This window comes from Halichoerus grypus, chromosome 12 (genome assembly GCF_964656455.1).
Source record: "Halichoerus grypus chromosome 12, mHalGry1.hap1.1, whole genome shotgun sequence".
Taxonomy (NCBI): Eukaryota; Metazoa; Chordata; class Mammalia; order Carnivora; family Phocidae; genus Halichoerus; species Halichoerus grypus.
In genome coordinates this window covers 58,817,122-58,837,907 of record NC_135723.1, presented here as the reverse complement: position 1 = coordinate 58,837,907, position 20,786 = coordinate 58,817,122, and the positions used below count along the sequence as shown (strand labels likewise).

Sequence of the window (20,786 nt, the reverse complement as noted above, 5' to 3'; positions counted from 1 at the left end):
CATACATTCTTTCTGTTCTTTCTTCCTTGTCTTCCTTTACAAAATATCATATTTGGGGACACCTGGGTGGCTCAGTCGTTAAGTGTCTGCCTTCGGCTCAGGTCATGATCTCAGGGTCTTGGGATCAAGCCTGGCATTGGGCTCCCTGCTCAGCGGGAAGCCTGCTTCTCTCTCTCCCACTCCCCCTGCTTGTGTTCCCTCTCACTATCTCTCTCTCTCTCTCTCTCTGTCAAATAAATAAATAAAATCTTTAAAAAAATATATCATATTTGGGAATGACATACACATGAATATACAAATCTATATCCTGCTCTCACAGTTTAAAAATACATACTGCACGGTGCCACATAGTAGGCCCTCAAATATTTGCTGAATATAACCCTCCTTGACTGAATCCCCCAGGCTGGATGGAGATGGTATCTGACAAGTTGCTCAGTTCCCTAACTCTAGTGAGAGCTAGTGGAAAGAAAACAGAAATATTATACATCATCTCTATCAAGCCCTATCTCCTCCCTATCCTATACAGTAGGAAAATGAAGCTAGGAAAATAATGTAATACAGATTACACAGCTATTTAGAAACAGAGCCCAAGCTGGAAGCCCCATCATCTGTCTTCCAATCCAGTGCTATTCACATGTGGATACAAATGCCCCTAACTTCCCAGGGGTATGACTTTGTCAGGCCTAGGAAGCAGCAGATAGTCTCACAGGGGGGCCCTGGATTCAGACCCAGGCCTCCATTTCTGACCTCCAGCAGACTACTGGCAGGGTTTGACATCCACACTTCATTAGGGCTGGCTCCTCTATGGATTTTCTATTCAGCACAGCAAGGGTGTGGGCCTGGGCTGACTTTATGTGGAAACATCCTGAAAAGGGGGCCTAGACCTTCCCTTCTCCTCTACCTCAGGGCTACTTGCAGGCTATTATTCCCACCTTCCTCCGGCTCCAACGAGCCCAGCGGCTCTGGTGCAGGTCTCCGTGCAACTCGGCTCCCAGCGCCTTGATGAGGCGTGTTTAATCTTCCACCCGGATTATTTAACCTCCGCATCCTTGTTAACAAACAGCCATTATTAACGAGATGAGAGACCACATGGGGTGGGCTTCTACAGACAATGCGTGCTCCCTTGGCCTTTCTGCAAGCAAATTCATAATCCTCAGCGACTCAGCCGCCCGAGCCCTCCTGCCAGGCCCGAGAGGGAGTCAGGAAATAGTAGAAAGCGGGCGATCTGGACCCTTATCCATGACCCCCCGCGCCTGCAGGGTCCGGGGGCTGCAAGACGGAGCTGTACCTCTCCCTTCCTTCCCTGCCTCCCTCGCTCGCTCGCTCTCCCATGGGATCGCTACAGTGCGTTATAAATTTTACCTTTCCAGTGTGCAGGAGAGGCGAGAAGAGGCTGCGTCCCAGCTCCGGGCCGGCCTGTCCCCGAGGACACCAATTAAAGGCACTAATTGGACAGCAGTACATCAAAGTCGCTCCCGGGAGTGGGTCCTCAGAGCGCCCGGAATCCATTAGTTGGGCTTTTGTTTCAAAACACAGAAATACGGAGGAAGAAAAAAACCACCTCGACGCGGGAGTGGCGCGTGTGCTGTACCGCATGGACTCCGCTCTGTGTTCGCTGGGAGCCTCTCTCTCTCTCTCCTCTCTTACTCCGGGCTCGGTACATCGAATGATCTTTCCTGCTTCTCTGTTCCGACCCACCTCACTTACATCCCCAAAGAGCGCCGCCTAGAAAGGTTCTCTCTTCCCTGGACCCGCACACAGACGGGGCCGGTGTAGACGGTGCACACAGTTACACCTAAGCGCGCCTGCACCGATTCCGGAAGCACCAACTCACCTCCCCGCGCACCTTGCTCTGGGTCTTTACCTAACTCTGCTGAGGAAGGGGAGGTAGACACCCCGGGGAGGCTCATGTCGCCTCGAAGTCGTGACGGCCGCCTCGGCTGCAGTGGGCTCTCACGAGGCGCCGGGACGCCTGTCGGAGGAGGACGACGAAGGGGGACTGGCCTCACCGGGAGGGGTTATATCCGGATACGGGGAGGGGGCACTTCAGTGCGGGAAGGAAAGGGCTCTTCTTTGGAGAACTTGGACGCTGCTCAAAGGCCCGAGGGCACCCAGAGAAGCCGGCTCGGGGAGGGGCCCTGGCCCGGAAGGAAGTGAAGTGACCCCAAGTGCACTTCCCGTCTCGGGACCTCGAGGATGAGGGGCCTTGCGGAAATGGGGGCCTTTCCCCCGCGGTCGGCTCAGGAGGCTGAGCTTCCAGAGTCCAGGAGCCCCCAGCTACCCCCGCCCCGCGAGCACCGCAAGGCCGGCGGACGTCTGCAACGAAGGCAGGCCGGGTCCGATCCCGGCGAGGCCGAGCCCCCAGCACAAAGCAGAACGCCCTGGGGGTCGGCGTCGGCGGGGCGCAGGGACTCGGGGGGCCTGACCCGGGCCGCACCCCGTAGCCGCCTAGGCCGGGGAGGCCGGGAACCGCACCCAGGGCGGGGGCCCCGAGGGCCATGCTGCGGTTTCCCGCCCGACCTGAAGCGGGCGAGGGCGAGGGCTAGGCCGGCCCGGGTCCGTATGGCAGCCAGGGCGCAGGCTGGAGCGACCGGACTCGGCCTCACCGGCACCGCGGGGAGGCCAGACGCCGAGCCCCGAGCGCCCCGCATCCTGCGGGGGCCGCGCCCGCTCCCTTCCCTTGAGAAGCCAGATTGGAATGGCTGCTTTTGATCCCATTTGTTACTAACCCCGGCATTTGTTTTCCATTTTATAAACGCTTCTCTTTAAGTAATTGTCCCTGTTAACAGCGTATACCTTTCAGCAACCCTCACTGCGCTATAAATAATCTCGATGAAGATGCAAGGATATGACTTTCACAAGATTGGACAATTGATTCAATCTGTGACCCGCGATCGCGAATAATATTGGAAGGCTATTTAAACAGATGAAGGCCTAAATTGTCTTGCTTGTATCTGAATTAATTTCTCATTCATCATCATTATGAAGTGATTGGTCTATTCAAGCTCTTCAGCCTGCTGGAACGGAGCGGGATTTAAATGAGATTGTAACACAATTTAAATGCTTGCCGACTTTAACGAGGCCAATTGAGCAGCTGTAATAAATACAAATATTTTTCTAAACAGCCTTGTTTTAAATAATTACTTAATGCTTTCATGTTATTTTTAAGTGGCAATCTTTCTCTCTCTCTCCTGCTCCTGCTCAGAATATCACATACTTATTTGCTGAGAAGGCGATTTTCGAAAGGACTTTATGTTTCTGTTTGCTTTGTAGAAGGTAGCTTATGTTTTGTGGTTGGCTTTTTTTTTTTTTTTCACCCAGGGTCAACATTTCGGGGTTCCACAAGCTGGCACACGTGGTGAACTGCACCTGGGCTTTCTCCTAATACAGTCTGATGTGCCTGCCCTGGCAAAGTCAGGCAGAAGCTAAGTGATGGAAGAAATTTGCCCTTTGGACCAAGTCACTTATCCAGACCCGTTTAGCTGGGTCTTACAAACGAATCCGGACGATTGGACTTACAAATGACACCCCAAAGAGTGGCATCGTTTCTGACTTGTTCTGATGACCATCATCATCTGGAACAAATCAGAATTCCAGCGTATCCCAAAGGTGTCCCCTAGGAAGTTCAATCTGCCAGCAGTTTGGCTCCCGTGCAAGTCGACTGGTATGGGTGGAGGAAGGCTGGGGGTTTCTTTGTTTAGGGAATAGGCAAAGAAAGAGAACCTGGCTACAAAGATTGGTTGGGGGTGGAGTAATTAGAAGAAATCCCCCCCTTTTTTGCCCCACCTCCTTTTCCTCCTCCTATTCCCTCTCTCACTCTGGGGGTGATGGTGCATGAAGAAGATGCTAAGAAGGAAAAGCTCTTCCCACTTTTAGAACACCATCCTCAATAACCCACCGCTGCGACACCCACGCCCTTCCATCGACATATGGCGGCGGGTGTTTCCTCAATTGGGGAATAATGGAGGCAACCGAGCGGGAGAAGCCTGGGGAACAAAAGAATCTTTTAAACTTTAGCCAAAAGGCTAGGTGGGGGTGGGGGTGGGGAGACACGCGACTTGCTGCGGGGGACCTAAGCTCCCATTTGCGTAGATCCGTCAGAGCCATGGCCCTTTGGGAAGCCTAGGGTGAGAGGGTGCATTCTGAATCACTTCTCCCTCTGCCTGAGAGGGCGCAGGAGGACTCGCCATCTGAGGTGTGAGGGTGCACGGTTAGCGGCTGAGAAGGCAGAGCCAATATTGTCACTAGACAAACCATTCGTGGGGCCGACTACAGTGGGGGATGCGATCATATTGCAGACCAGGAAAAAAAAAAAAAAAAAAAAACAACCGGGGACAAGGGTGGAGGAACCAAGTGATTTGCTATGTAACTGGACAATTTAATGCCAGAGTTACGGAGCTGCTGGCCGGAATCATTTTGTCTTCGGAGGCTCTGCCGAGCTCATCCTCTTTATCCTGTTGTTTAAAATGAGCATTATCCCAAACATATGCAATGCAATCAGTTTGGTCACACTTACAAGAACACGCTTTAATAAGGCAATCAATCACACGCTAACAAGCCGGCGACGGCCGGCGCTGAGCGTGCACTCCGGCTGCGGGGCGGCTGGTCTTGCCCGGCCGGGCGGACCGCGGCTGAGCGCAGGTCTGCTCTCCCAGGCGCCGCCGGGTCGCAATGGGGTTGAGGAGCCCAGGGAAAGTGTGAGTGGGGAGTGAGGTGTCAGACTTCGCAAGGGGTGACCCTTGGACTCGGTGCCCCAAAGGGGCCTAGGGGAAGGGAAGGGAAGCCGGAACTTGAAGCTCAGAGCTGCACGGGACCCTAATAGCTGTGTGAAACCCAGAGCCTCTGTTTTCCCACCTGCAAAATGGGACCAAGATGGGGCAAAGCGAAGTAGAGGCTCTTAGAACGTTGAAAGAATAATAACACCATGTCAGCCCTGTTGCTTGGTTTAGCCTTTTACAGATAAGGAGACTGAGGCTGTGGAGTGGCAGTGCCTTCTTGGCTGTCATCTCTCCCCCTCCCCCACGTCCGCCAAAATGTAGGTATTAGGCCAGGTGCGGTTGCTGGGTGCAGGCGGGCAAAACCTGTTTTTAGGTGCAGGGGTGGAGAAGGGAAAGTGAGAAGTGGTGCCTAGCGCCAAACCGCAAACCTTGGCAAAAGGGAAATTTCATTATGAAGTAATGAGTAATTCCTCCTGGCAAGATGTATTGTTATATCTTCCACTTCAATTTGGAGGAAGAGAGGCTCAATTACCCAGAAAATACAGTCAATTAAAGCCTGCTGATTGGACACGAGGCCGGATCATCGATCTTGTACTTTCCAATATCGCTGCAGACACCTCATTTTCCCTCCCTATTAACTGAAAATACGCCTGGCATTACGGCAACCCGCAGCCCATTTACCTGTCGCAAGCAATCTCAGCCTGCCGCGAAGTAACCGCGAAATTTGCCTGGGTTTGGCGCTGGGAGCGTCCCAGCTGCAGAGGTAGCTACGAAAGGCTGGGGGTGGGGGAGGGTGGAGGAGTGGAGGGGAAGATGCTGGAAACCTAAGCTCCAAGCTTTGCTTGGGAGGGCAGGGGCCACTGTGTGCAGGAGAGTTTCTCTGGAACCCAAAGAGGGACAGAAGCTAATTAAAGATTCCCCATCTGCCCACTGATACATAGTGACAGAGGACCCTTGAAGTCCACGCAGTTCTGAGCTCCCAGCCGGCCGATGACACCCATCTCTCCCCTGCCTGTGCAGGACTCAGAGGCAGCCACAGTGGCTCTCCTTTGGGGACAGAGGATGAGGGCGAGATGGCTGCTTGAGCACCATCTGTCCCCTTGCCCCGACCAGGCCAGAATTCCATTCTTGGAGATGACTTTCAGGTGGAGGATGATTCAGACACCACCCCCCATCCCAACCCAAGAATCCTCCTCCCTCCTCTCCCTTGACCCTACAGTGCAGACTGCTTGACCCGCAAGCCTAGCTGTCTGTAGTTCTGGAGCTCCACCCCTACTGCCTCATTGACCTCCACCTGGGGTTGGGGTGGAAGCAGGATCCACGGAGACCACAGTGGTCCATGGTCCCCTTTCCTCAAAGGGTTGGAGCAACTGGAGAAGAAACCATTGCAGGGGTGAGCCCCAGGTGGGCCAGTTTGCGGAGGAAGGCCTCTATTGTGCACAGAATTAAGAAAACATGCACCTCAGGGCAGCTCAGAGCCTGCCTTCTCCACTTCTGGGCAATCTCCATTTGGAGCCTGCTAATGCCCAACACGAGATTGGGAGACCATCTGTGGGTCCATCTTTTGGTTCCTTCTCTAACGAAGCTTAGGATGGTGACTGAACTAGCAATTCAAAAAGAGTCAATGCACTGCCTGCTTCCCAAAACATTAAAATGTTTAAGTGAGAATTATGTCCAGCTTTTATTGCAGTATGGTTAACAAACTGTAACAGCAAATTCTTTAGGCTTCAAAGGAAAACCAAACCAAATTCATTCCCTACAGGAAGAACCACTCCCTCCCAGTCAGGGTGAAGCTTGTTATGGAGGAGTATACGTTCTCCTATCCCTCAAAAACTGGCTGCAAGAATGAGTGTGAGAGTGAGAGCTTGGGAGTGGCTCCCAAACAAACCCCAGTGAAGGGGAAAGACAAGGTCCCCAGAAAGGGCCAAAGGCTCCTGCTAGTATCTGAAAGCCAAGCCCCAGTGGTAGCTTGGGAGAAAAATGAGAGGAAGAAGGATGTAAAATGCTAACTGCAAAGGGAAAGCCAGAAGGCTCTTGGTGAAGAGAAGGTGAACAGGCAAAGGCTTGAAATAGCCTCTAATTTGCTGGCAGTTACTGAGGGAGGGAGACGAGGTCCCTGCTCCCTAAGCTCTTCCCTGGGCGCCTTGTTAACAGCTCAACTCTGGGCTCCGTGGCCCACCGCATGGTGATCATTATTATACATTCAACATTCAAAAACCCTCTTCACAGACATCACTTGCTAATCAGGGTGTGTATTGGGCCCAGGGAGAAGAGAGACTTGGTAGAAGCTGCCAAGAGGCCCTGAGGCTTCTGCAGCCTCTCTGCCAATGTTAAACAAAAAGTGGGGGTGGGATGGAAATAGGAGTAGAGACGGAGTTACAAGTTGAGAGATATCAGGAAGCTAGGAGAGAGTAAAGAGATCAGGTGTTGGTAGATGTCAGAACCAGAAGATGTGTAACTGAGGCTCCAGGAAGGCAAGAGAGCCCCTAGGTTCCATGGGAGGGCCAGGGTCCTCTGCCACAGTAAATCACCTCTCTCACTCTCTCCCCTTAGATGGCTGGTGCATTGCCATCCACCAAGCCCCTTGCCATGCCTTGGAAAAGCTGGCAAAGATTAATCTCTATCTGCTCTGCATACACAGCATTTTGTTCAGAGAGACAGCAATTTCCTTTCCAGTGCTTGGGCTTGGCCTTGGGGATGGGAGTGGGGGTTCCCGATTGAGGCAGGGGTGTGAGGTGGGGGGTGGGACGAGGGACTGAGGGGCTGGATATCGGTTGCTGTTGCTACTAAATTTGTTTGGCTTTGGAGCCACGGCGTCGACCCCGGTCAGGGGCAATGGGTCCGGTGAAAAACGGCAAAGAGGGGCCGCCCCTGAGGAAGGTCTCTCAGCCTCCGCGTCCCCATCCCCACTCCTGATCCCCAAACGCGCCAGCCATGGCCGCTTCCCGGGCGTCCCGATCCGCGAGGCCGAGTCCCTCCGGTCCTTTTCGGCCTTCTTCTTTCCCCTCGGTGCCCTGGGGGCGGGGAGGGGCGCTGGCTGAGTCCCCGCGGGAGGGGCCCCCCACGGGCGTCCTGGAGCCGGCAGCCCGCGGGCGGCCCCTTATCTGGTGAGGGGCACCTCCTCCCTCTGGTCCAGCGCGACGGAGGAGGCCTTGCTGAGCACGGAGGGCGCGAAGGAGAGGAAGGAGTCCGAGCGGGAGGTGGAGGCACAGGTGAAGTCCGAGGCGGCGGCGGCGCGGGGCGCCAGCCCGTTGGCCGGGCCGCTGTGGCAGGCGAGGCAGGAGCAGGGGCCGCCGGCCGCCGCGCCCAGTCCGTGAGCCGGGCCGGGGTAGAGCGGCGGGTGGCGGAAGGCGCACAGCAGTTCGGGCCGCGGGTAGGGCTGCGAGAGCACGCGGAAGGTGTCGAGCGGGCGCAGCGGACCGCTGAAGGGCGAGGCGGCGGCGGACGCGGCGGACGCGGCGCCCAGGCCCACCGGCGAGTAGTAGGGCAGGGGCAGGTGCGACGGGAAGGGGTAGGGCAGGCCGCCCGCGGCCGCCGCGTGGCTCATCATGTACGTGTAGAAGGCGGGGTCGGCCGGGTGCGGCCACGTCATGGCCAGCCGCTGCCGTTTGTCCTTCATGCGCCGGTTCTGGAACCACACCTGGCGGGGGGGTGGGGGTGGAGGAAAGGAGCAGGTTCGGCGGCTGCACCAGGCCGGGTGCGCAGAGGCCAGAAGTCCTGCCCCACTGCAGCGGACGATGCGGGTAGCGCAGGGAAGAGCCGCGGCAGAGACCCTCTGGGCTGGGGCAGATCCCACCGCCACCACCTGGAACTGGAATCCCTTATGGGGAGGTTCAGGGAGGGGCTTCAGTCTGCGTCCCTCCTTCCCTCTGCCACGCGGCCAGGACCCCTGGGGTGCCAGAACCCGGTGTGGGCACTAAAGCAGTGTGGTAGACTAAGGACTCTGCCGGTCCCGAGGCGGCAGGCAGCGGTTCCCCAGAAACACCTCCCCTTCCAGGCGCTCTCTCTCGGGGCAAAGGCACCCCATTCCCACTGTTTATTTGGCTAGAAAGGGAATAGAGTCAACCGCGCGCCAGCAGTTCCTGCCTAGGGACTGTCGGGAAGCTAAATCTGCGCACACCTGGCGCCTGCACCAGGCCTGGACACCCCCAGCCTGGCAGCCACGTGGGCAGGGGGACTCCAGGCCCTGATTCTTGGCTCAGGATTTAGGGAGTGGACAGTCCGTATTTACTTCCTGCTCAGTGGGCGCACCCCTTCTTCTCCCTGTCGCCAGAGCTCATACCTTGATGGTGGTTTCCGGCAGGTTTAGGGCGGCGGCCAGCTCACATCTCCGCGGCCTGGACACATAGTTCTCCCTGTAGAACTCCTTCTCCAGCCGGGCAATCTGCTCCCGGGTGAAGGCCGTGCGGTAGCGGCGCATCTGGTCGCTGGCGCTGCAGGCCAGGGTGCCCTGTGAGCTGCCGTTACTGTTGCTCTTGGGGGCCTCGCTGCCGCTGCTGGGACTGCTGGCCAGTGCTTCTGAGCTGGGCCCTGCATAGGGAGCCCAGAGCACATGCACACACAGAACACACACAGAAACACAAAACACTGCTGATGCGGGGCTGTAGGCCCAGGGTGTTTGTGGAGGGTGGGGCAGAAAGGGACCCCCTCCTCAGTTTCTGTTTCAGTAGCCTCAGTTTCTGCCTCTGCTGGGGCACAGGGGACTTTGAGAACACAGGAAGAGAGAGATGGAGGCTCACCATTCAGATGAGCACAAAGCAGCCCTTAGGCCTGGCTGGGCTGCTATTTGGGAGACCTCTGTCTTAAGGCCTGCTGGGTACAGAAACCTCAGCCACCCGGCCACCTGCCCTGAGGCACAGACTGGATGCAGCCCCTCTGAGCTTTCTGCCCACCATTGGCAGGAGTGGACAAGGATGTGCGTATCTGACAGGCAAGTTGAGATGCACCTTTGTGCTGGAGTGTAGTGAGCTCTGGGTCTTAGCGCATTGTAGGATGCTGCACACAAACTGAGTCCTTGCTTTTGCATGGGCCAGGCTGCCAGTGTAGGTGTGGGAATGTGTGCTAGGTTGCATGCGTTGTAGGGATGGCATAGGAGTGTGTGAATGAATAGCATATTACCTGGGTATATTTGAGTGGCGTATGGCTTCTTCTGAGGACATGCTGTGATTAGGGAATCTGGGTTGAATGGACAAGATGGTAATGAGTGGATGTGGGTGCTCAACCAGGTGTTGGCTGCCAAGGTGAGGGGGTGGTTTTTCTTCCATACCAGGGTCTTCCCATCTACACCCACAGCTTTGTGGAGGAGTGTCTGCCAGTAGGCTCTCCCTCTTACTAGCTTTCCACCCCTCTCTGGGAGACTCCCTGCCTGGCCACCTCCCCCCCCCCCCACCACAAACTAGCCCCTGGTCAGGGAGGGGTTCTCCAGTTAAAGCAGTGTAACAGCACCCCTCCTTTTGGGTCTAACCCAAGGAAGGGTGGGACTCCTGCCCCCTGCAGCTCCTTTTCCTTTGGGTGGAGAAGTGGGACTAGCAAGGAAAGGGGAATGGGGGAGGGCCAGAGCTCTGCCTTTTCAAATGCAACCGGAGACCAAAGGCAATTAGATCATGGGGACCATTTCCGACCTGGCGCCACCGAGCCCGGGAAGTGACAAGGTAATTTGGACCTCTGACCGACGTGCAAACTGGTCGGAGGGCCCAGCACCCAGGCAGCCCGAGTCGGCCGGGATTTTACGGTCCTTTATGGACTCTGGGCTTCCGCGCCTGGATGCGCCTTACACCCCTCCAGCCACAAACTGCCCTGACCCACGTTTGATCTCACCCAGGCCGGGGAAGGTGTCTTCCCGGAGCAGTTGAAGCAGTGCCACAAAACTCTGGGGGGCTGGGGTGCACTTTGAATCCCCCTCAAGCCCAGGGCTTGCGTCCCCCTCCTCCCGCAAAGCACAGCTGTCACCCTCGGTCCCGCCAATGCCAGAGCACAGAAGGAGACCCCCGCCAGGGCACAGGTATCAGGGGAGAGTTGCTCAGGTGGGTCCCCCCAGCCACCCTGCCCTGGGGGAAAGGAGTGTCTTCCTCCCCTCCAGGGCTGAAGTGCAAGGTGGGCGCGGTGGGAGGCCCGGGGAGAGAAGGGGCGCGGTGGCTACCTTTGCTGTGCTGGTACTCGGCGTTCCCCGTGGCGCAGTCCGGGGTGCAGCTCACCTCGATTTCTTCATAGAAATCCGACTCGGTGTCTGAGCTGCTAGGTTGCCCCTGACCCGAGAGGCTGTCGGCGGAGGGGGCCGGAGGTCCGGGGCCGAGCACCGCAGCCCCGGCTGCCCGCGGCTCGGCGCCCGGCCCCGCAGCGCTGCCTGCTAGTCCGTCGACCGGCTCCTCCTCCAGGCCTCCCCCGCCGCGCTCCCGGGCGCCCGGAGGGCCGGCCCGCGGGCTCAGGCAACCACGGGGCACCATCTTCTCGGGCGGCTCAGGCAGCGGGCTGCCCACGGCTTCGGACAAACTGGAGACCCTCTTGCCAACCAGAGTACCAAGCTGACCCGCATCCAGAAACATAACCATGTCCTTTCGGCTCTCCATCCCGGGGCTCGCCGGAGGGGGGAGGGAGGAAGCCCCAAGTGACTCCTAGCCCCCGTCTCCCCGGGTCCCCAGCGGTCCGACAGATCTTGGCTGCGGGAGGGAGAAAGAGAGACCAGGCGACTGGGCGGGCGCCGAGCGGCCGGAGCGCGATGTCGACGGTGACGGCGGTGGTGGCGGTGGGGAGCTGGGGTCACCTTGTGATGCGAGCGCTCCTCTGTGCCGCACCGCCTCTGGGAGGAAGCCCCATTGCCCTCTTCTTTCTAAGCTGTCATCCTCCTGCTGCAATCGTCATTACAGTACCGCTGGTGACGCCACTGGGCGAGCGCAAGTGGATAAATAGAAACGTCTGCCACAGCGAAGATGAAAGGAGACCCGCAGCTAATGGCTCGGCAGTGATGCGCCAGGTGTGGGCCTCGCTCGAATGGGGAGGAGAGTGTGAAAACAGAGAGAGACACACACACTGAGACAGGGAGACACCCAGGCAGAGGGCATGCAAATGGAATTCCGCAGAAAGAAAAAGAGAGCTTAACGCGCGCGGCGAGTTCCGCAGGAGCTGCGGGGACTCGGTAATTGAATAAGCTTCTGATTTTTTTTTCTTTTTTGATTGTTGTTTTGGCTTTTGTTTTCTTAACTTGGTGCCTTGATCTAACACTGATGAGAGAATCCATAACTGCATTTTAAAAGTGTGAAGGCCGACTCACAAGCCTCGCTTCTCTCGTCATTATTACAACTGCCTGTCCTGGCGAGCTAACCTCGTAGGGGCTCCAAAGTCTTTTCACAAGCTACCAGAAAACATATTCCCTCCTCCCAGCCTCCAGTTGTCTGGAGAGCTTGAGCCTGGGGTATCTTCTCTCTTCCTCCTACCCTCTACACCCAGATGCCTCCTTCCTCCTGGAAACCAAGAGAACTTTGCTCTTTTTCTTCCCCAAGGGGCAGGTGATAAATGCCTTAATATTTTTTCTTTAAGGACATGTCTTGGCTGCTGACTTCAAATGTTTGCTGATTTTTTTCTTATTCCCAATTCCCCATCTAGGTGGCCCTATGCTTTCCACAGCTCGGCTTGACCTCCAGGTGGCTATTCATAGAAGAAATCGTTTTCCCATTTGCTTGGGCCTCGCCTGCACTTCAGGTATGTAGGGTGGGGAGAGGTTCTAAGAGTGGCCTTTTTTCTTTTTCTTGCCCATATTTTAAGGTATTCGTTCAGAGTCAACGAATTCTTCTGGAAACAGGTTTTGCGAGTGAAAAGGCACTGAGAAATGCGGTCCCTACAGTGGCAGCCCCCGAGGCTCCTAGCTGGCAGAAGGTGCTGTTCTCACCCAGAAATCGGGGCAGGGGTTGAGAGTGCCCCAGCACATGGCATTGGGGTTCGCAGAGCTTTGGCTCACAGGGTTTTCCCCCAGATCCTGCCCACAGGCTTCAGTGGCACTGGGGGTGAATAGAGAGAAGTCACCGAAAATGCCCTGAAATAGCAAATGACTAGGGGTGCTCATAAATCTCTGAGGACAGAGGGAGAGCCTCCAAGGCAAGGCTGGGGAGTTTGTAGTGCTTGATGTCTTTGGGAGCAGCCACAAGCTCCTTCTCAGGTCTTCTTCCAGGGAAGGTATGATAGAACCCATTAGAAAGCTGACCCGTTTCCAGCTCTGAACAAGTGTGTTGGGGCCAGGCTGGGCAGCTAGGTCTGTCCCCACTTTGCTAAGGGCAGAAGGCAGGCCCCTTCTCTACTGTGCTATCCCTAAAACTCTCCTTTCTCTGCCCCTTTCTCTGCCCTGGGCCAGGGCTGTCCCTGCACCCCGCCCCTTCTTCTCCACATCCCAAGACAAAGCCCCAATTTCTGAGATTCTAAAGAGAAGTGTATCACTATCTTTTTTTATCTTTTTCTGTCTCTTACTTTGTTCTCCTCCTTTCTCTTTCTCTACTCTTCTCCCTCTTTCCCCTGCCTCAGTTTTCCCATCTGTGGGCTTGTGGAGGTGGTGGAAGAAGCAAGGGGTTCAAGCAAGACAGAAATTCTTCTCACTCCTGCTTTCTACTTCCCCTAGTCAATCAGAAGGCACTCATTAACCTCGCCTGGAGTGGGGGTGGGGGGACAGGAGGATCCGGAAGGTAACGTTGGCATAAACATCCCCACTCCCTGGGACTCCCAAAGCCACCATCTGCTGAGCACAGCTAGCTCAAAACTCCTAGGGACTATTACAAAGGTGACAGGAGCGACTGGGAGTGGAGGGGATCAAATCCTAGAGCCTTTTGCTGCGTTGCAGAGTTGTCCTACGATTCTGTCACGCCTTGCCCTTCCCAGCCAGCCGCGGGAGCCTGAGGGAGCACCTGGCTTGCTCTGTCCTTCCTGTCAAAGTCGAGGCCGCAGCGCCTGTGTTCGAGCGGCCTCAGTTGGGCCCTTCCGGCACCGAGCCTGGGTTTCGCCCACCCTCTGCTCCCCCCCCGTGAGCCTGCTGCCATCTCACAGCCGCCCCCGCTGCGCTCACCTCCTTGGGGCCAGGTTCGCTGAGGGACTCCCGGCTGCCCGCCCCGCCCCCAGCTCTGCATTCAATGAGAGTCCTCCGCGTTTGATCCTCTTTTCCTCTTTTCCTCTGGCAGGGTTTTCCCTGCCAGATGAAAGCCGAGTAGGATTGAGAGATCAAGAGGTACCACTTGCGTCTCCTTCCTGGGTCCGGCCCACCCAAGCGGGGCTTCCCCTGCCGTCTCAGGGAGGAAGGAGGCTCTAGCGGGGGCTCAGCCTCTCCGGGAGGGGGGCTGCCTCCTCTGGGCTTTGGATCTGAAGCTTCAGGGACGCCCTCTCCGCCCCATCCCTCTCCCGGCTTCTGCCTCCGCCCTTTCAAAGCAGCCTCAACTCCCCCCGCGCCCCCCCCCGTCTCTGGGGGCCTATTGCACCCTCTGACACTGGGGGGAAAAAACAAAAATTTTTAACCAAATGTCACTTCTTCCAAAAGCATCCTTTCGTCAACATCAGATGGAGAGAGGTCGGATTTTTTACAAGAAGAAAACGGGCTGGGGGGGAGGGGGCACTGAATAAGAACACTATTTCTGTTTAGCCTTTTTTTCTTTATAGGGGGAAGGGCTATTTTAATAGCTTGGTTATCAGTGTATCATGAAGGTTATTCCCGAAGACACTGTTCCAGAAGGAAGGTGAATTCGCAGAGGGAGTGAAGTCCGCGGCCCCCAGAGGCCTGGGAAACCCCATGAAAGCCGAGAGGGGGTGATAGCCTAAGTGGGGTCCGGCCTGGGCTCGCACTGCTTCTCACCTCCCTCGGCAGGGAAGACCCCCTTCCCCCACAACCACGGGCCTGCTGTCCCCTCCCCCGCTGGGAAGACGGGTTTAGGTTCAGCCGGCTCCTCTCCGATTGAAATTCTCTGGACTTCAAAAGCTCGAGGCTCCGCTTCCGCCCGGGCTGGGCCGGGCCGGGGATGGGTGGGAACCCCCGGGGAGGAGACGCGGAGATAAGATGCGCGGCTTGTGTTAAATGGAATCGGAAGCCGGGCTTGGGTCACCAGACGCGTTGATCCGCTGGAGCCGCTACGCTTCCCAAGAAAACCCCGCTCCAGAGAGCGACGGCAGGGGGTGGGGAATGCCTCAACGGCCTTCGGACCCCGCTTGGGTGCGGTGGTCTGCGGCCGTGGGTATCTATATCAGACAGATGCGGGGCCTCCGAGGGCGAGCACTCGTCCCGGCCGGAAGGAAGGGGCAGAGGTTTCCAGAAGCTGGTTTGGCTGCTTCGGTGCCAGCAAAATTTTGATCAGGAAAAAAACTGTTTTTGCCTCTCACTTAGGTAAAACGCAAGAACAAAGGGAGCTTCCTTTTAAACAATAAGCGTTGCCCAGCTGTCGTGGATATTAATCTAGGGCCCTTGTTTATCTTCCAAGCCGTGTCTCGGACGTGGACATCGAAGTTCCCGCGCGGCTGGGTCTCCAAGGTGGGGATCACGGGGGTAAGGGGATTTGTGGGGTTGGTCCCTGTCTTGTCCCTGACAGCTGCCAACGCCCATCTGGGAACCCGAAGTGCAGAAACACCGCAGAGTGTGCCCCTCTAGGACCAAGATCCGCTCGATCTCAGGCGCCCAGGGGTCCGACTTCCCAGTGCCACGCCTCATTCACTTCCCCCAACCCCTCGCTCACTCCGTAGAGGGAGTCCCTGGCATGCTCGCCTGCAGTGGGGACCACAGAACATTTTCTCCTGCAGGGAGAACCTGAAGCTTGCGGAACTCTGATTTGGACAAGCGCCCCTTCTCTCTGTGCCTCCCAGAGCCAAGGGCCAGGAGCCTGGGACAGGAAACTGGATGCTTTCTGACCCCTGCTCCTTAGGTCCTTGGAGCCAGCCAGCCCCGCAGTGTCTCTTGCATCTACACCTGTCAGCCCCAAGTTCCTATAGGCCCAAGCCCAGTGGCTTTCCCACCCTGAGCTTCAGACAACTGCCTGAGCAGCCCATGTTCCTACACCCACCACTTGCCCATCCCACAGCTAGAGGACCCAGGGCAGTCAGTACTGGAGGCCTTAGGACCTCCTCAAGCTCAGGGCTGGCTCCTGCCTCAACCCACCAAATGGAAGGGTCCATTTTCCTGTGGAGGGGCAATTCCCCAACATCTAAGCAACCAAAGCCCAGGCATACCTCTCTTCCCCCTAGCAGAGATGGTATGGGTTTTTCCTTCACCATTACTATCCTGAAATTTGCTTTCATTACAAGTCCATTTCTCATTTAATCTATACAACATTCCTTTAGAAGTCCTCAACAGGCCACAGTGCCTTTTCTCTCACACTGATAGGGTAACCAGTGGTCTTGTCAGCCACTAGACCAGTGCCCCTTCCAAGGCTCTGGCCCTCCCTGGCCTGCAGGGATGCCTCAACACCCAACAGTGCCTTAACTCTCCATAAGGCAATCCTCCACAAACCTCCTGCCCCTTCTGGGATCTAGGTGGGTCCTGGGGCCTCTCAGAGAGGTTGCCCACCTGCCTTCAGAAGCAAAAGGCTCAGGGCCCACATTCCTGGACTGTTCTCACCCTGCTTCATCCATGATTTCCCAAGAGGGCAAAGAGAAACCCTATCTGGAAATCTGGGGACCCCACATGATAAGAGTAATCACTGTTCTAAGCATTTCAGCTATATTAGCTCTTTCCATCCTCACAACAGGCCTGAAGAAGATAGTATAAATAATCCCTATTTTGCAGCTGAGTACTCTGAAGCACCAAGAGAAGGCTCACATATAAATGACAGAGTCAGGACTGAATCCTTATCCCTCTACCTTCAGTTTCACACTCACAACTGGAGCTACTAGAAAATGCCAAGCATTGCATTCTGAGTCTTTCCTTTCAAAAACTCCACTTGTGGTTTTTGCCAAGGCCTTTTCTCCTCCTCCTCACTCCCGATGAATTCACCAGGATTGGGAGAAGTGGGGGTAGGGGTTACAACTAACCTCTGACCACTCACTCTGAGCATGAAGAAGAGTAAAGAAAAAAATGGTCCAAACCATTTGGAAATGTATCCTGGAGAAGGCCTCCAGGTCTTGCCCTCTTTTAAGACAGGGATCAGAGGCTGGGTGGGGATTATGCAGGGACCTGCGGGGAGGCTGGTGCCGTCCTTAGGGAGTTGGGGTAGGAGAGCCTAACTGTCCTGCCTGAGCAGCAGGGAGGTGGGGGGGGGGGGGGGAAGAGTTCTCAAGTGTGAGTTCCAAAATATCAGGAAGATAACTGCAGCATGGGATTCTGGAGACCCTAAGAGACAAAGTCCAGTCCCTCTATGACCATAACAATCCACTGAGGCCCTGAGCATCTATCTGGAAAGGGACAAAACTCACAAGAGTTATCCTTGCCTGCTTTAACCTCTTGGGAGTCATGGCCCCTTCACATATCTGGCAAACCTCTCCCTCAGAAAAATGCACAGAGGCATTGAAGTTAGCCTTCCATTTCTGAGATTCCTCTACCTGCTAGAGCTCCATCCCAACCCCCAAACCCCAGACACAATTGCCAGATCCCTTTGATAGGGGGTGTGGCTTTACCAGGGTGTTTTCCCTGTGGAGGCAGCTGCCTTCCTCAAACTGTCCTCCAGGATTTATTGGCCCAAGAGACAAAACCTGAGGGTATGGCCAGGCCTCACCACCCTGCATCTTGGCCTGAGCATATTCTTCAGATTCTGCACCTGCCTCCATTCAAAACCTATGCCCTGGAGGTGCATGCTGGGAGAGAGAATGGCGAGGCTGGGGCTTCTGTAAAAGGCACAGCTTGGTTTGGCCTAAGGATAAGGGGGGTGGCGGTGCAGGGAGTTGGCCAGTTATTATCCGGGAGTCCTGTACACCATGGGGAGGGACAGGACATGAGCAGGTTTTCAGTTTTTGTGTTTTTTAATAGATTTTGTCCAGGCACAAACCCTTTCCAAGCCCTGGACTGCCCAAAGGCCAGATGAGCCTGAAAGCCCTGCCCCTTCCCCAGTAGGGTGCTCCCCACTCTCACCCCTGTTCAGGAAGAGGGAACCAGCCTACTGCGGTCCGGTCAGGGTGGTCCAACCCCAACCGGGGGAGCCGGGACCCCTATCTGGGTGGAGTCCTTACCCTCTTCTCCTACGACTCAACTAGCCCTAAATGGCCTTAAATGTTCCCTCCCGGGTGCAGGCTTCTTTCTGTGAGTGTTTCTGCGTGCTCACTGACCGTCTGTCTGTCTCTCCTGGTTCCCGGGCCAAGGAGCAGGCAGCACCCCATTCCTCTCTCACCACTGGGTCCAGGAGACGCGGTGGCGCCGGCCTGCAAACGGAGGAGTCGGTCTCCGGGTGTGGGGGTAGGAGAACCGCCCCCAGGCGAGGAAGTCCAACCGGTTGGGCGGGCTAAGCCTCGCCCTCCCGCGAAATGGAAAAACCCTTGTGAGAGGACTTCTGGGGACTGATTTTTATAGAGCCCTCTCCTGACCGGGACTGGTTCCATTCCTCCTACTGAGCTTCTCAGAGCCCCGATGGGGTACAGTTCCTCGCGTTACGCAGCGGCGAAACTGACTCTTAGAAAGGTCGAGGAACTTGCCCAGGGTCACACAGCTGGGGAGTGGCCGAGCTAGGATTTTAACCCAAGTCGTCCTGCAAAAGCCAGATTCTCTCTGCCGTTAGCACTGCGCGCCCAGGGCCGAGGACTACGTTCCCTAACAGCGCAGACAGACAACTGAGGTGCCTTGGGTGTAACTGAAAGACGCGGACAGGGGCCACCCTTCTCAGGTTGATGGGTGGCTGCGCCAGCGGCCCCAGCAGGAGCTGAGGGTCGGCGGGAGCCGCTCGGGCTGTTACCGTAAGTCTCAGAGGAGCGGGGCACAAGGTGGGGAAAGGTGGCTATAAACAGGAAGAGCCGGAGGGCGCCGCGGCGTGGAGGGACAGCGTTCCCGGCTCAGAAGCCGGGTCCTGAGTGAGGTGCGCACGCGCCCCCGGCAGGGAGTTTCGGAGGGTGAGGTACCGGCTCTTAGGAGCTCGTTGTAGTGAAGGGAGAGCGGGAGGGCTGTCGGCCCAGAGGACAGGGTGTCACCCGCCCAGGCTGGCTCGGGACGAATCCCCGTGCCTTCCGCTCCCCGACGAGGCCGTGCCAGGCGCGGCCTGGAGCCCCCTGAGAGTCCTTTCCGGCCTTGAAGCCGGCCGACCGCCCAGTCCAGTCCTCGCGGCCCCTTTCTGCGCCCTCCTCCCCTCCCTCCCCTTGCTGCGACGGTGACAAAGCGCAGCTCCCGAATTGCTGTCTTGGTGCGCCCCCCACTGCCGACCTCCAGAGGCGGAAGTTGCGGTGCGTCCCAGCATCCTCGCGGGCTCGGATCCCGCGGCTCTGCCAGGGAAAACGGCCCAAACCCTCCATCCCCTTCCCCCAGGGCAGCCTGACCTCGCCCTAAGCGCCCGCCTTCTGAGCTGGACCCCAGGAAGGGTGGGTGGCGGTTCGGCCGAGGCCTCTTAGGAACAGGTCATCAACCATGTGGGGGTGAAGAGTTGGAGGTAGCAAGGAGCTCTCTTAATACGCTACCATCCTTCCTCCTTTGGGAGGGGGCGTGGAACCCCGCCCCCAACCTGTTGAGGTTTGTAGAAAGCGGGTCGTGTGGGTGGGGGTGCCTTATAGATTCTCGTGGTCAGCCAGTATGACTAATCACGTCCCCAACACACGCGTCGACCCTATTTGTGGTGGGCACGAAGCTCAGGCATTGGGGAGCCTCTTGGACAACCCTGTCTCCACCGTCCTCAAACGCTTCTTTTTGGAGCCTCACTTAGTGCTGAGGCCCATTGATGAACAACATAGCAACTTTCCCCGTTCCCTTTGGCAGTGTTTCTTGAAGTGTGGTCTCTGTACCACCGGGGAACTTGTTAGAAATGTAAATTCTCAGGTCCCACTGCAGTCTTATTGAATTAGAACCTCTGGAGGGGAAACCAGCAGTCTGTTTCAACAAGCCCTCCGAGTGATTTTGGTGTACACTCCAGTTTAAGAACTGCTGCCCTATGGATTCCATCACCCTGGTTTCTGAGTTCCCATGATTCTCCACTACGCCTGGAATGTTTGCTTGCCTCTGGTACAGAACGTCATGCCTCTGTTTAGTCACTCTTATTCTTTCCATTTTATCGCCTCCATGTATCTCTTTGTGCACTAACTTATTACCTAATGATGTCACTATCACTTAATGATGTCATTATCTAATTTAGCTCCTCACTCATCTTCTCATTCATCCACTGCCTAAGGACATGCCTCACTTGGTGGCAGATTAGAAACTGCTTTGTGACTGCAGCAGCTGGAGCAGAGTGGAAAACCTGCCCTACTCAGAGATTTCTCTCACAAAAGGGAGTTAGAGGCCCTGAGATGCGACTGGTTCGCTGGCTGCAGAGTGGAGAAGAGCAGCCCTCCATGTTTGGGTATGCATCCTGCTAGAGAACAGTTAAAATGGAATGAAGGGCCTTGGGAGTAACTGGGAATGAGGAAATCGAGGCACAGAAATAGATTTTCTATGGGCTCCCTCAAAGACTATGGGCAGGGACCCAAGGGACCCGGCACCAACTTGAGATATACAAGTATTTTTCTTTGCGGATATCTCAAGATCGTGATTTAAGCATTTGTTGGTGGCTGGTTAAAAGCAAGCAGCCAAAAAGGCCTGAGATTTGTAGCTATAGATATAGATGTTTTCGCATTCAGTCGGACTTTCCTAGTATCAGACATATTCTGGGATGCTATTTAATAAGTTTAAATTTATAGCTAATGTTATAAATTAGGCAGCATGAGGCCAAGGTGCTACCAAAAGTAACCAATAAAGGTAGCTATAAATATCTTCTGTGTATGGAGTGCTATTCTGAAGGCTTTACATGCATTATATCACTTAATCCTTATAGCTCCATGAAGTAAGATGGAGAAACCAAGTCAAAGATGGGTTAAATGCTTACTCAAGATCACATGGCCTGTTAGCGGCAGAGGTGATATTTGAATCCCAGGAGTGTGAAGCCAGAGGCCAGGCTCCTACTTCCTGGATTCAGCCCCCTCCTGTGGAAGCTAGCAGGTCATGACCTGTAATCT

The 20,786-nt window shown here is 55.9% G+C and overlaps 1 protein-coding gene across 1 annotated transcript; it reads right to left on the bottom strand.

Annotated features, from left to right (window-relative positions):
- Positions 1–7,804: 7,804 nt before the first annotated feature.
- Positions 7,805–11,284, bottom strand: EVX1 (even-skipped homeobox 1). The gene is made up of 3 exons (XM_078059849.1): positions 10,858–11,284; positions 9,001–9,248; positions 7,805–8,358 (listed from the first exon to the last, which is right to left on the bottom strand). The coding sequence occupies exons 1-3, from the start codon at positions 11,282–11,284 to the stop codon at positions 7,819–7,821; spliced, it is 1,215 nt and encodes a 404-aa protein (XP_077915975.1). The 3' UTR covers positions 7,805–7,818.
- Positions 11,285–20,786: the final 9,502 nt, after the last annotated feature.

Excerpts from the sequence above, each read along its gene's own strand:
- EVX1 (XM_078059849.1), bottom strand. The coding sequence starts at position 11,284 with ATGGAGAGCCGAAAGGACATGGTTATGTTTCTGGATGCGGGTCAGCTT. Across the intron at positions 9,249-10,857 it reads CGAGTACCAGCACAGCAAAG|GGCCCAGCTCAGAAGCACTG; the intron begins GTAGCCACCGCG and ends CTCCCTATGCAG. Across the intron at positions 8,359-9,000 it reads TGCCGGAAACCACCATCAAG|GTGTGGTTCCAGAACCGGCG; the intron begins GTATGAGCTCTG and ends CCCCCCCGCCAG.